General features: G+C 39.4%; 1 protein-coding gene across 1 annotated transcript in view; it reads right to left on the bottom strand.

Annotated features, from left to right (window-relative positions):
• The window catches only part of LOC124719002, a 146,196-nt gene that overhangs the window by 115,153 nt on the left and 18,493 nt on the right, over nucleotides 1-12,550 (bottom strand). The window contains exon 2 of the mRNA XM_047244673.1: nucleotides 12,318-12,550. This exon is cut by the window's right edge and continues 109 nt beyond it. Within this exon, the coding sequence (XP_047100629.1) occupies nucleotides 12,318-12,550 (233 nt within the window). The remainder of the gene's footprint in view (nucleotides 1-12,317) is intronic.

The following is a 12,550-nucleotide window of genomic DNA, read 5'->3' as shown; positions in this document are numbered from 1 at the left end:
TTACAACCATATCGTTTGGACCATAGACAACTGGAAAATCGTGGCCTGGACAGACAAGTCCCGATTTCAGTTGGTAGGAGCTGATCGGATCACCCGTGGTCTAGGGGTAGTGTCTTTGATTAGTAATCAAAATGTCCTCGGTCCTGGGTTCAAAACCCACCACAGCTTACATTTTGATTATTAATCAGCATTCATGGCCGAAGACTTCTGGCATAAGAAGTCACCCTCATTCTGCCAATGGCCTTGTCAAAGAGGGCAGAGGAGCAGACAGAGGTACAGGGCACTCTCTTGAACATGGGGTGGGAAACTGCCCCTATAGGCAGAAGAATCAGCAAGGATCAACAGGATGACGACGCAGAAGGTAGTGGGACCACTGCATTGAGGACACGTAACATGTACCCACAGGACGTGTGGCCTGTTACTGAAGAAGTGTCACGATGATCTATCCATTTGCAAAAGGTTCCAGAATAGTCCCCCATTCAGATCTCTGGGAGGGGATTGCTGAAGGGGAGGTGACCACAAAAAAAATTTTGAATAACCAAAGAAAGGAGAAGCTGAGGCACAGAATATCAGAAGCTTGAATGTGGTAAGGAAGCTAGAAAATTTGAAAAGGGAAATGCAAAGGTTAAATATAGACATAGTAGGGGGTCAGTAAATTGAAATGGAAAGACGACAAGGATTTCTGGTCAGACGAGTATAGGATAATAACAGCAGCATAAAATGGTGTAACAGGGGGTAGGATTCGTTACGAACAGGAAGGCAAACAGTGTATTACTGTGAACAGTTCACTGATAGGATTGTTCTTATCAGAATTGACAGCAAACCCACATCGGCAACGATAGTTCAGGTAAACATGCTGATGTAACAAGCTGAAGATGATGAGATACAAAAAGTATATGAGAATACGGAAAGGGTAACACAGTATGTAAAGAGAGATGAAAATCTAATAGTCATGGAGAACTGGAATGTGGTTGTAGAGGGAGAAGAAGAAGGGGTTACAGGAGAATATGGGCTTGGGACAAGGAACAAGAGAGGAGAAAGTTCTGTAATAAGTTGCAGATAGTAATAGCAAATACTCTGTTGAAGAATCACAAGAGGAGAAGGTGTACTTGGAAAAGGCCAGGTGATATGGGAAGGTTTCAGTTAGATTGCTTGATGGTTGGACAGAGATTCCGAAATCAGATACTGGATTGCATGGTGTACCCTGGAACTGATATAGACTCAAATCACAATGTAGAAGTGATGAAGAGTAGGCCAAAGTTTAAGACATTAGTCAGGAAGAATCAATGCACAAAGAAGTCGGATAAGGAAGTACTGGGGAATGATGAGATATGCTTTAAGTTCTCTAAGACTATAGATATAGAAATAAGGAATAGCTCAGTAGGCAGTACAGTTGAGGCGGAATGGACATCTCTAAAAAGAGCAATCACAAAAGTTGAATAAGGAAAAGTACATACACAGAAGGTAACTGTGGATAAACCATGGGTAAAGAAGAAATACTTCAGCTGATGGATGAAAGAAGCAAGTACAAAAATGTTCAGGGAAATTCAGGAATACAAATCGACAAATCACTGAGGAATGAAATAAATAGGAAGTGTAGGGAAGCTAAGACAAAATAGCTGCATGAAAAATGTGAAGAAATCGAAAAATAAATGATTGTCATTAGGACTGAATCAGCAAACCGGAAAGTCAAAACAACCTTTGGTGACAATAAAAGCAAAGGTGATAACATTAAGAGTGCAACGGGAATTCCACTGTTAAATGCAGAGGAGAGAGCAGATAGGTGCAAAGAATACACTGAAAGCATATATGAGGGGGAAGATTTGTCTGATGTGATAGAAGGAGCAGGAGTCAATTTAGAAGAGATAGGGGATCCAGTATTAGAATTAGAATTTAAAAGAGCTTTGGAGGACTTAAGATCAAATAAGGCAGAAGGGATAGATAACATTCCATCAGAATTTCTAAAATAATTGGAGGAAGAGGCAACAAAATCACTATTCACGTTGGTATGTAAAACATACGAGTCTGGCAAAATACCATCTGACTTTCGAAAAATATCATCCACACAATTCCGAAGACCACAAGATCTAACAAGTGCAAGAACTATCTCACAATCAGCTTATAACAGCTCATGCATTCAATATACAGAAGAAGGAAAAGAAAATTGAGGATGTATCCAATGACTATCAGTTTGGCTTCAGGAAAGGTAAAGGCACCAGAGAGGCAATCCTGATGTTAAGGTTGATAATGGAAGCAAGACTAAAGATAGGATTTGTTGACCTGGAAAAGCATTCGACAATTTATAATGGTGCAAGATGTTCAAAATTCTAGGAGAAATAGAGGTAATCTGTAAGGAGAGACAGGTAATATAAAATATGTACAAGAGCTAAGAGGGAATAATAAGAGTGGACGACCAAGAACAAAGTGCTCAAATTAAAGAGGGTGTAAGACACGGACATAGTTTTTCACCCCTACTATTCAACCTGTACATCGAAGAAGCAATGGCGGAAATAAAAGAAAGGTTCAGGAGTCGAATTAACATTCAACGTTAAAGGATTTCAATGATACGATTTGCTGATGACATTGCAGTACGGTAACAACAGATTGCATTTTCTCCCTCAGTCAGTTAATGGAGAAATATTGGGAAAAAGGAAAGGACTTGATAGTAGTATTCGTGGATTTGGAAAAAGCATATGACAGTGTACCAAGGGATAAAATATGGGAATGCTTGAGAAAACATAACGTTCCTGATTCATTAATTTAAAAAGTCCAGATGCTGTCGATGGTTGTGAGAGCAGTGTACAAGTAGGAGGTGGAAGATCAAAATTGTTTAAGACAAAGAGAGGTGTTCAGCAAGGCAGTTCACTCTCCCCTTTACTCTTCATTACACTTATGGACACAATCATGAAAGAAATCAAGGAAGAAGAAAATGAAGATCTCAACGCTTTTCTTTTTGCTGATAACATCGCCATTTGGGGAGAGACGGAAATGGACGTTCAGAGGAGACTAGATTACCGCAACACAAAACTTAAAAATTTCAAGTTAACTGTGAGTAGGAACAAGACAGTGGCAATGAAGATGAGCAGGACACCCACACCTTGTCGCATCATACTGAAGGGGGAGAAGGTTGAATGCGTGAAAAGCTTCAGTTATCTGAGTAGCATCATATTGCACAATGGAAGTTCCAAACTAGAAGTCTTAAACATAATAACAAAAGGATCTAGCTTCTTCCACCAAGTACGAAATCTAATCTGGGACAAGGAAGTCCGCCAGAACCAAACAGACCATGTATAAAACTTATCTCCTGTCAATCATGATGTATAGTCTAGAGGCCTGTGTCATAAATAAGAGAGAAGAGAGTCAAATACACGCATGTGAAATGAAGTTCCTCAGATCAGCTCTACAAAAAACTAGGAGAGAGAGAGAGTCAGGAATGATTATGTAAGGAGAGACCTGCAAGTGACATTGACTACAGATGAGAGAATAAGTGCTTTGAGATTGAAGTGATTCAGTCATGTGGAGCGAATGCACCTGACTAACTCCACACCAGTATTTGGAGATGGAGGTAACAGGAAGAAGACCAATTGGGTGGCCTAGAAAGAGATGGACAGACCAGGTTAAGAAAGATAAGAGGAAAGGAGTAACATGGAATATAGTGGAGAAGGAAAAGCTACACCAGGACAGAAACCAAAGGAGGCATATCGTTCACAAAGTTCCTACCCGGCTCGCTGGAAGGAAATCTTAATGATGATGATTGCTATCCTCAATGAAAGTGAAGAAAAATTACATGATCTGTTGAATGGAATGAACAATCGTATGAGTACAGAATCAAAGGGAGACAAAAGCAATCAGAAGTAGCAGAAATAAGAACAGCAAGAAATGTAACATCAGGATTGATGGTCATGAAGTAGATGAAGTTAAGGAATTCTACTATCTAGACAGCAAAATAACCTGTGACAGACAGAACAAGGAGGACATCAAAAGCAGACTAACACTGACAAATAGAGCACTCCTGGCCAAGAAAAGTCTGCTAGTATCAAACATAGGCCTTAATTTGAAGAAGAAATTTCTGAGAATGTACGTTTGGAGCACAGCATTGTATAATAGTGAAATATAGACTGTGGAAAAACCAAAACAGAAGAGAATCTAAACATTTGAGATGTGGTGCTATAGATGAATATTGAAAATTAGGTGGACTGATAAGGTAAGAAATGAGGAGCTTCTGCGCAGAATCGGAGAGGAAAGGAAAGGAATATGTCGAAAACAATGACAAGCAGAAGGGACATCTGTTAATGGCAATGGGGAGTGACATCTATGGTACCAGAGGAAGCTATAGAGGGCAAAAACTGTAGAGGAAGACAGAGATTGGAATACATCCAGCAAATAATTGAGGATGTAGGTTGCAAATGCTATTCTGAGATGAAGAGGTTGGCACATGAGGGAATTCATGGTGGGCCACATCAAACCAGTCAGAAGATGCTTATTGTAGGTTTCAAGGGCGGTGTGGATCCCACGAAGTCATAGATGCAGGTTGTGAACAAGGCACATTGCAAGCTGGTGGTGGCTCCATAATGGTGTTGGCTGCGTTTACATGGAATGGATTGGGACATCTGGTCCAACTGAAATGATCATTAACTGGACATGGTTATGTTCGACTACCTGGAGGCCGTTTGCAGCCATTCATGGACTCCACGTTCCCAAACAATTATGCAATTTTTACGAGTGACAATGCACTATGCCACCAGGCCACAGCTGTTTGCAATTGGTTTGAAGAACATTCAGGACAATTTGAGTGTATGATTTGGCCAACCAAATCACCCGAAATGAATACCATCAAACATTTAGGGACATAATCAAAAGGTCAGTTCGTGCACAAAATCCTGTACTGGCAACACCTACGGACGGCTACGGCACGGCTCAATATTTCTGCAGGGGACTTCCGACTTGTTGAGCCCATGCCTTTGTCAGACAGGATATTAGGTGATATTCCACAATTTTTGCGACTTCAGTGTCTTGCCAGCTTGCATTTGCACGTAGATCCAGTAGCTGGCATGATAGTGTGGGTCCTGCCGAGCATAAATCACAAGCACCCCTGGTTCATGAAGCTGGTAATTTTGGCATTAGCCATCACATTTCTGACATAGCAAGACTGGTGGCTGTAAGTTGCTCATGCTGTCCTGACCCACCTCAATACAAAGGGTGTTTCATTGTTGACTCTCTGGCATGTTCCCTGCATCTCTCACACTCTGAAATCATCTCGTCATTACTTGCCGAAGGACTGGCATTGCACCACTCACGTCTATATGGTTCAAATGGCTCTGAGCACTATGGGACTTAACTTCTGAGGTCATCTGTCCCCTAGAACTTACAAGGGGAGGCCGCCAATTGTGAAATTCAGATTCGATTCATACTGCGCATAATAAAAGCTCATGGCCAGAGGTGCAATGTGGCAAAGCACCAAGATGCACTTCTCAGCCGTTGTCCAGAAAATCGACAGTTAAAAGAAACCGTTGCAGTGAAATACTCTCTACGATTAATAGTTTTCTACAGCATCGTGGCGCAGCAGTAAGCGCTCGGGTTCGTAATCCGAAGGTCGCCAGATCGAATCTCGTGTCATGCAACTTTTTCTTTTTTTTTTAGTATTCGTTTTTTGTAAAATACACACACACACAAATATAAAATTCCCAGCAATCAGTTGCAACAATTATGCATATAATAAGTTGTTGAAAGTCGTTTGTCGTGGAAAAACTGGTGACTTCGAACATGATTATGTCTTCCGCAAACAAAGTTGTATTTCACAAATGTTATTAATTGTCTTCATTATGTTTACCACGTATAGTTAACGGAAGACTTATTTTAATTACAAAAAACAAATACTAAAAAAAAAAAAAAAAAAAAAAAAAAAAAAAAAAAAAAAAAAAAAAAAAGGTAGCATGGTGCGAGATTCGATCCGGCGACCTTCGGATTACGAACCCGAGCGTTTACCACTGCGCCACAATGTTGTAGAAAATTATTAATCGTAGAGAGTATTTCACCACAACGGTTTCTTTTAACTGTCGATTTTTTCGACAATGGCTGAGAAGTGCATCTAGGTGCTTTGCCACATTACACCTCTGGCCATGAGCTTTTATTATGCGCAGTATGAACCGAATCTGAACTTCACAATTGGCGGCCTCCCCTTGTTAGAACTACTTAAAACATAACTAACCTAAGGACATCATCACACACATCCAGGCCCGAGGCAGGATTCGAACCTGCGACCGTAGCGTTCACGTGGTTCCAAACTGAAGCGCTTAGAACCGCACGGCCACACCGACCGGCTCACGTGTCTACAACTGATGAACTCTGACACAGACCGATGCACCCGTATCTCTTATTCAAGCTCAGCTGATTCAGTGCCCAACCAGTTCAGAGCCGTTGTTGATGCCATAATGGCTGCTGTGCGCACTAAATGTCGCATCCTGTACAGCCCCGCATCAAGGGTAAATTTAATTGTCACGTATTCTTTCCATTATCTCTATATACAAAAGGCAATGTACTAATAGAATGACTCACTGAATCATCATCACCCGGCCACAACCACTCAGAATAGAAACTTGAAATTTGAAGAGGATGTTGATCTTATATTGTAGGCATTATTTGACAAGGGAGTTTTTGAAATTCCACCCCTAAGGCGGATGAAATAGGTGGTGAAAGGTTTTCTGAAAATTTGTTGCTCTTAAGGCACTTGTTTCTCAGTCATAGATTTGTGTTTCAGAAGTTTTGAAAAAAAATTTTACCCCTATTGGGGGTGAAAGATTTTTTGAAAATAAATAAAACTGTTTCACTATTAAGTACAACCCCTAAGCAAGTAAATGCAGGGGTTAAGTGTCTTATGAATATATAGGGTGAGCACAAAGTCTTGCCCTGATAATAACAATTTATTACAGAATAACCATTTGACATTATAATTTACATTTGATGCCATTACATAGGTTAGTGTTCCTAAGTTTTTTTTAAGACCACTTATGTTAGTAAACCTCAATATGTGCTTCCTTGGTAGCTCTGAGAATGTAGAGGCGGTATTCCATTCCCCGCCAGGTGTTTCGTAATGAGTGCTCTGTCACAGTACCCACAGCAGCTTGTATCCTAGCCTTCAGTTCGTCAACGTCAGCAGCTGGTGCGACGAAGGCGCTGTCCTTGATATAGCCCCAGAATTAAAAAAGTCAAGGGGCATAATGTCTGGAGAGCGGGGTGGCCAGGGTGTTTGACCATTCCTTCCAATCCACCAATCCGGACATTACTCCCCTCTTCAGACATTACACCCCTTGACTTTTGTTTTGATGGGGCTATATCAAGGCATCTCTTCATCACACCAGTTGCTGATGATGACAAACTGAAGGCTAGGATACAAGCTGTTGTGGGTACTGCGACAGAACACACGTTACGAAACACCTGGCGGGATCTGGAATACCGCCTCGACATTCTCCGAGCTACCAAGGGAGCACACATTGAGGTTTACTAACGTAAGTGGTCTTTAAAAAAACTAGTAACACTAACCTATGTAACAGCATCAAATGTAACTTATTATGTCAAACAGTTATTCTGTTATAAATTTTTATAATCAGGGCAAGACTTTGTGCTCACCCTGTATTTAATTGTGTATGCATTTCTATTTTGTATTTATAACCCCGTATTCACCTGACCAGAAGGAGAAGGTTAATAATGAATAAGAAAATAGGAATGCGGCTAAGCTACTGGTGGACAGCATAGTGAACGTATTATCATAGCCGAGACAGACACGAAGCCACATCTACCACAGCAGAAGTAGTTTGCATGCCAACTAGCTCCGCAGATGAAGAGATTGAAAAAATATACAATGAGATAAAAGAAATTATTCAGATAGTTAAAGGACAGGAAAATTTAATCATGATATGGGACTGGAATTCGATAGTCATAAAACGACGAGAAGGAGAAAAGTAGATGCATATGGACTAGGAGAAAAAAATGGAAGAAGAAGGCAACTGGTAAAATTTTGCACAGAGCATAATTTAATCATTGCTACCACTTTGTTGAAGAATCATAAAAGAAGGTTGTATACATGGAAGACACCTGGAGCACTGGAAGGTTTCAGATCGATTATATGACGACTAGACAGAGATCTAGAAACCAGATTTTAAACTCTTAAGACATTTCAAGGGCAGATGTAGTTTCTGACCACAATTTATTGGTTATGAATTGTAGATTAAAACTGAATAAATTGGTAAAAGGTAAGAAATTAAGGAGAAGGAACCTGGATAAGTTGAAAGAACTACAGGTTGCTGAGACGTTCAGAGGGAGCAATATACAATGGTTGATTATAAAAGAGGAAGGAATACAGTGGAAGACAAATGCATAGTTTTAAGAGAGAAAATAGTCAAGGCAGCACGGGCTCAAATAGCTAAAGAAAAAGGGCCTAGTAGGAATCCTTGTGTAACCAAGAGATATTGAATTGAATTGATGACAGGAGAGAATTTAAAAATTCAGCAAATGAAGCAGATTAAAGGAAACACAAACGTTTAAAAACTGAGATTCACAGGAAGTGCAAAATTGCTAGCAGGAATGGCCAGATGACACATGTAAGGATTCAGAAGTGTATTTCACTAGATAGATAATGCCTGCAGGAAAATTAAAGAGGCATTTAGGGAAAAGAGGACCACCTGTATGAATACCAAAAGCTCAGATGGTACACAAGTCTTAAGAAAAAACAGGAAAGCTGAAAGATGGATGGAGTATACACAAGGGAGATGAACTTTAAAGCAATATTATACAAAGGGAAGTGGACACAGATGAAACTGAGATGGAAGATATGATACTGCAAGAAGAATTTGACAAAGCTCTGAAATATGTAAGGCGAAAAAAGGCCATGGAAGTAGATAGCATTTCTCAAGAACCACCGATTGCCTTGGGAGAGCCAGCCATGATAAAACTCTTCCATCTGGTGTGCTAGATATATGAGACAGACAAAATACCCTCAGACTTAAATAAGAATGCAATAATTCCTATTCTAAAGCAAGCTGTTGTTGACAGGTGTGAAAATTACTGAATAATCAATTTAATAAGTCATGGTTGCAAAATACTAACACAAATTTTCCACAGAAGAATGGAAAAACTGGTAGAAGCAAACCTCAGGGAAAATCAGTTTGGATTCTGGAGAAATGAAGGAAAACATGAGGCAATGATCCCTTACCTTAGAAGACAGGTTACGGAAAGGCAAACTTACATTTATAGCATTTGTGGACTTAGAGAAAGCCTTTGACAATGTTTACTTGAATACTAAGAAACTTCCTGGCAGATTAAAACTGTGTGCCAGACCGAGACTCGAACTTGGGACCTTTGCCTTTCGGGGGCAAGTGCTCTACCAACTGAGCTATCCGAGCACTACTTGAATACTAGTCGAAATTCTGAAGTTAGCAGGGGTGAAATATAGGGAGCGAAAGGCTATCTACAATTTGCACAGAAACCAGATAGCAGTTATAAGAGTCCAGGGGTGTGAAAGGGAAGCAGTGGTTGAGAAGGGAGTGAGACAGGGTTGTAGCCTATCCCCGATGTTATTCAGTCTGTATATTGAGCAAGCACTAAAGGAAACAAAAGAAAAATTTGGAGTACAAATTAATATTCAGGGAGAAGTAGTGAAAACTTTGAGGTGTGTCCATGACATTGTAATTCTGTCAAAGACAGGAAAGGACGTGAAAGAACAGTTGAAGTGAATGGACAGTATCTTGAGAGGAGGATATACGATGATCGTCAACAAAAGCAAAACGAGGATAATAGAAAGTAGTCTAATTAAATCAGGCGATGCTCAGGGAATTAGATTACAAAATGAGACACAAAGTAGTAGAAGAATTTTACTATTTGGGTAGAAAAATAACTGATGATGGTCAAAGCAGAGAGAATATAAAATGAAGACTGGCAATTGCATGAAATGCATTTCTGAAAAAGAGAATTTTGTTAACATGGAATATAGATTTAAGTGTAACCATGTGTGGAAATGAAAAGTGGACGATAAATAGTTCAGAGAAAAAGAGAATAGAAGCTCTCGAAATGTGGTGCTACAGAAGAATGCTGAAGATAAGATAGGTCAATCGTGCAACTAATGAGGTGGTACTGAATGGAATTGGGTAGACCAGGAATTAGTGAGACAACTTGACAAAAAGAAGGGATTGGCTGATAGGACACATTCTGAGAGATCAGTTTAGTATTTGAGGGAAGTGTGGGAGGTAAAGATTGTAGAGGGAGCCGAGAGGTTAATACAATAAGCAGATTCAGAAAGATGTAGGGTGCAGTAGATATACGGATATACTGATGCCTCTTCTTTAGTCTTTCTTCTTCTTGTTTATCCTGGTTTCTTGAGATCTCTTGTGAAGAGACGATACAAGTTCTGTAGTGGTGTAGGACAATTAATGAAGTTACACAACTGTTAATAATTTAGCTTTTGAGACTGCAGGTTTATTGGCACTTAAGGGGAAAGGAAAACACTCATACTATCGTGGGGTCGCAAATCATTCTAATGAATTAAGCTGCTTTACACTGTTACTAGGCAACGTAATCAACATGATGATACATGTCTCAATTAAAACTAGACCTTGATATTTTGAATAAACTTTCGGTTCATTTATTGTCAAAATCAGCACTTGTCTCAAAATTAATTTCCAACTTTGTGCAGTAAGTCCAAACACATTTGTAACTATTGTACACCATTTACTGGACAGCTCGATCACGCACTGGCACGTAACATATTTCAAATCGAGTGCGCAGGTTTCAGTTTTCCCTAATGGGCTAAACGACTCTCTTTTAATAACGTGATGTGTGTATCTCATATAAAGTTTAAATGAAACTGGATTTACTCTCCATTTGGGTCATGATCACAAAATTAAATTCACCACATAGGTCAGCGAACTGTACACGCACACTTTTAGCACTCTAAGTGGTAACTCCTCTCCGAGTAAAAGCCGCACATGAATTCACACTTTTTTTATGCATATAAAATTCGAAACACCTTTATGTTAAATAAATAAATTAAGGCATGGAATTACTAATTAAACATTTCCAATTCTGTATAAACTTCAAGAGCTTTTATTTCATAATCAATAAAATTTTATTGCCTGAGAGAAATTATTAGTTTGCTAAAACAGATTCAGATTACAGTCAACTTGTGTCTGGACAATGACGTAACGAATCGACACTTGCCTGGAATGAACGAAATACCTTTACTGAAAAATACTGTCCGCTGAGTAATTTACTGACTTTTGTAACAAATTTGGTACCCCTCGCATTGCTACACAGAGATGAAGAAACACACACAAGATAGAGTAGCATGGAGAGCTGCACCAAACCGGTATTCAGAGAGAAGACTGCAACAGCAATGCATTTTTATAGCTAAATCTTTGAAAACTGAGTAGTTAAAAAACCACCATGTTTCACTGTCTTTGAAAATTTAACTACTATGGGAGTGAAATAGGCCCGTGCTGATTCACTGACTCATCACTGCCCAACCCAAACCACTAAGGATATAAACTTAAAATTTGGAGAATGTGTGGACCTTGCTCTGTGTGCGTCATTTACGAGAGGACTGTTCAAAATTCCACCCCCAAGGGAGCAAAACACGTGATGAATTTTTTTAATATTTCGTTATGCTAGGAGATGTCAAGATAAATCAATAAAAATTTGTATTTGGCTTCATTGTTAGAAATAAAAAAACATGTTTTACTGCTTTTGGAAATTCAATCCTAAAGGGGGTGAATTAATGAAAAGATAATTTTTTAGAAAATATTTTCTTAAATGAAAAAAATTTTAACACTAAGTCTATGGAAATTCATGTTTCACTTTTCAGCCAGATACAAACAAATATGTGTTAGGAGACGAAATATCGTCACAAGAAATCAAAAGGCTCAATTGACAAAAACCCCTCATTTCTTGCCAGAAATACATTCAGGAAATATAACACTTGTACAGCCTCAATTAGAGTGAAACAATCTGATGCAATTTGTGACAGCAAAGACATTCCATTAAATAAGAAAAAAATGCGCTTACCTTAACAGTCCACACGAGCAAAGGAGAGGGTGCTAAGCGAGTACCGTATATACACAAAAAGTAAAATTTCATTATTTGCTATCATTTCTGATGATACAGTTTTAATGTGTAGAGCATATGTACAAGGTGAAACATAGTTAAAATACAAAATAACCACCGGTCATTTAGTCATCTGAATACAAACTGAAATTTAATAAAACAAAAGAGAACTTGCAGTATTCAGACTAAAGTCGACCGGAACGGTAACTGCCAGCACCTCTACTTACCTTCCCCTGACGATGTACTCCTTGTCGAGCCAGAGTGTCGGGTCGTGTGCCAGTCGCCTCCAACGCAAGCAAACATTTTGTACAATGTCTATGAGCTCGTTAAAGCCGAGGGAGGAAAATATATTGACCATTATTTCATCTGGAAGCCGGTTAATAGTTATACCGTGCACATCGACTGCTACCTCCCTCTCTGGTCTCTCGCCGTCACGTCGGACCTTCGACGGAGGTTCGCC

The sequence above is a fragment of the Schistocerca piceifrons genome, chromosome 10 (genome assembly GCF_021461385.2).
Source record: "Schistocerca piceifrons isolate TAMUIC-IGC-003096 chromosome 10, iqSchPice1.1, whole genome shotgun sequence".
NCBI lineage: Eukaryota > Metazoa > Arthropoda > Insecta > Orthoptera > Acrididae > Schistocerca > Schistocerca piceifrons.
The sequence above is the reverse complement of the archived record's forward strand: the minus strand, read 5'-3'. Positions and strand labels throughout refer to the sequence as shown.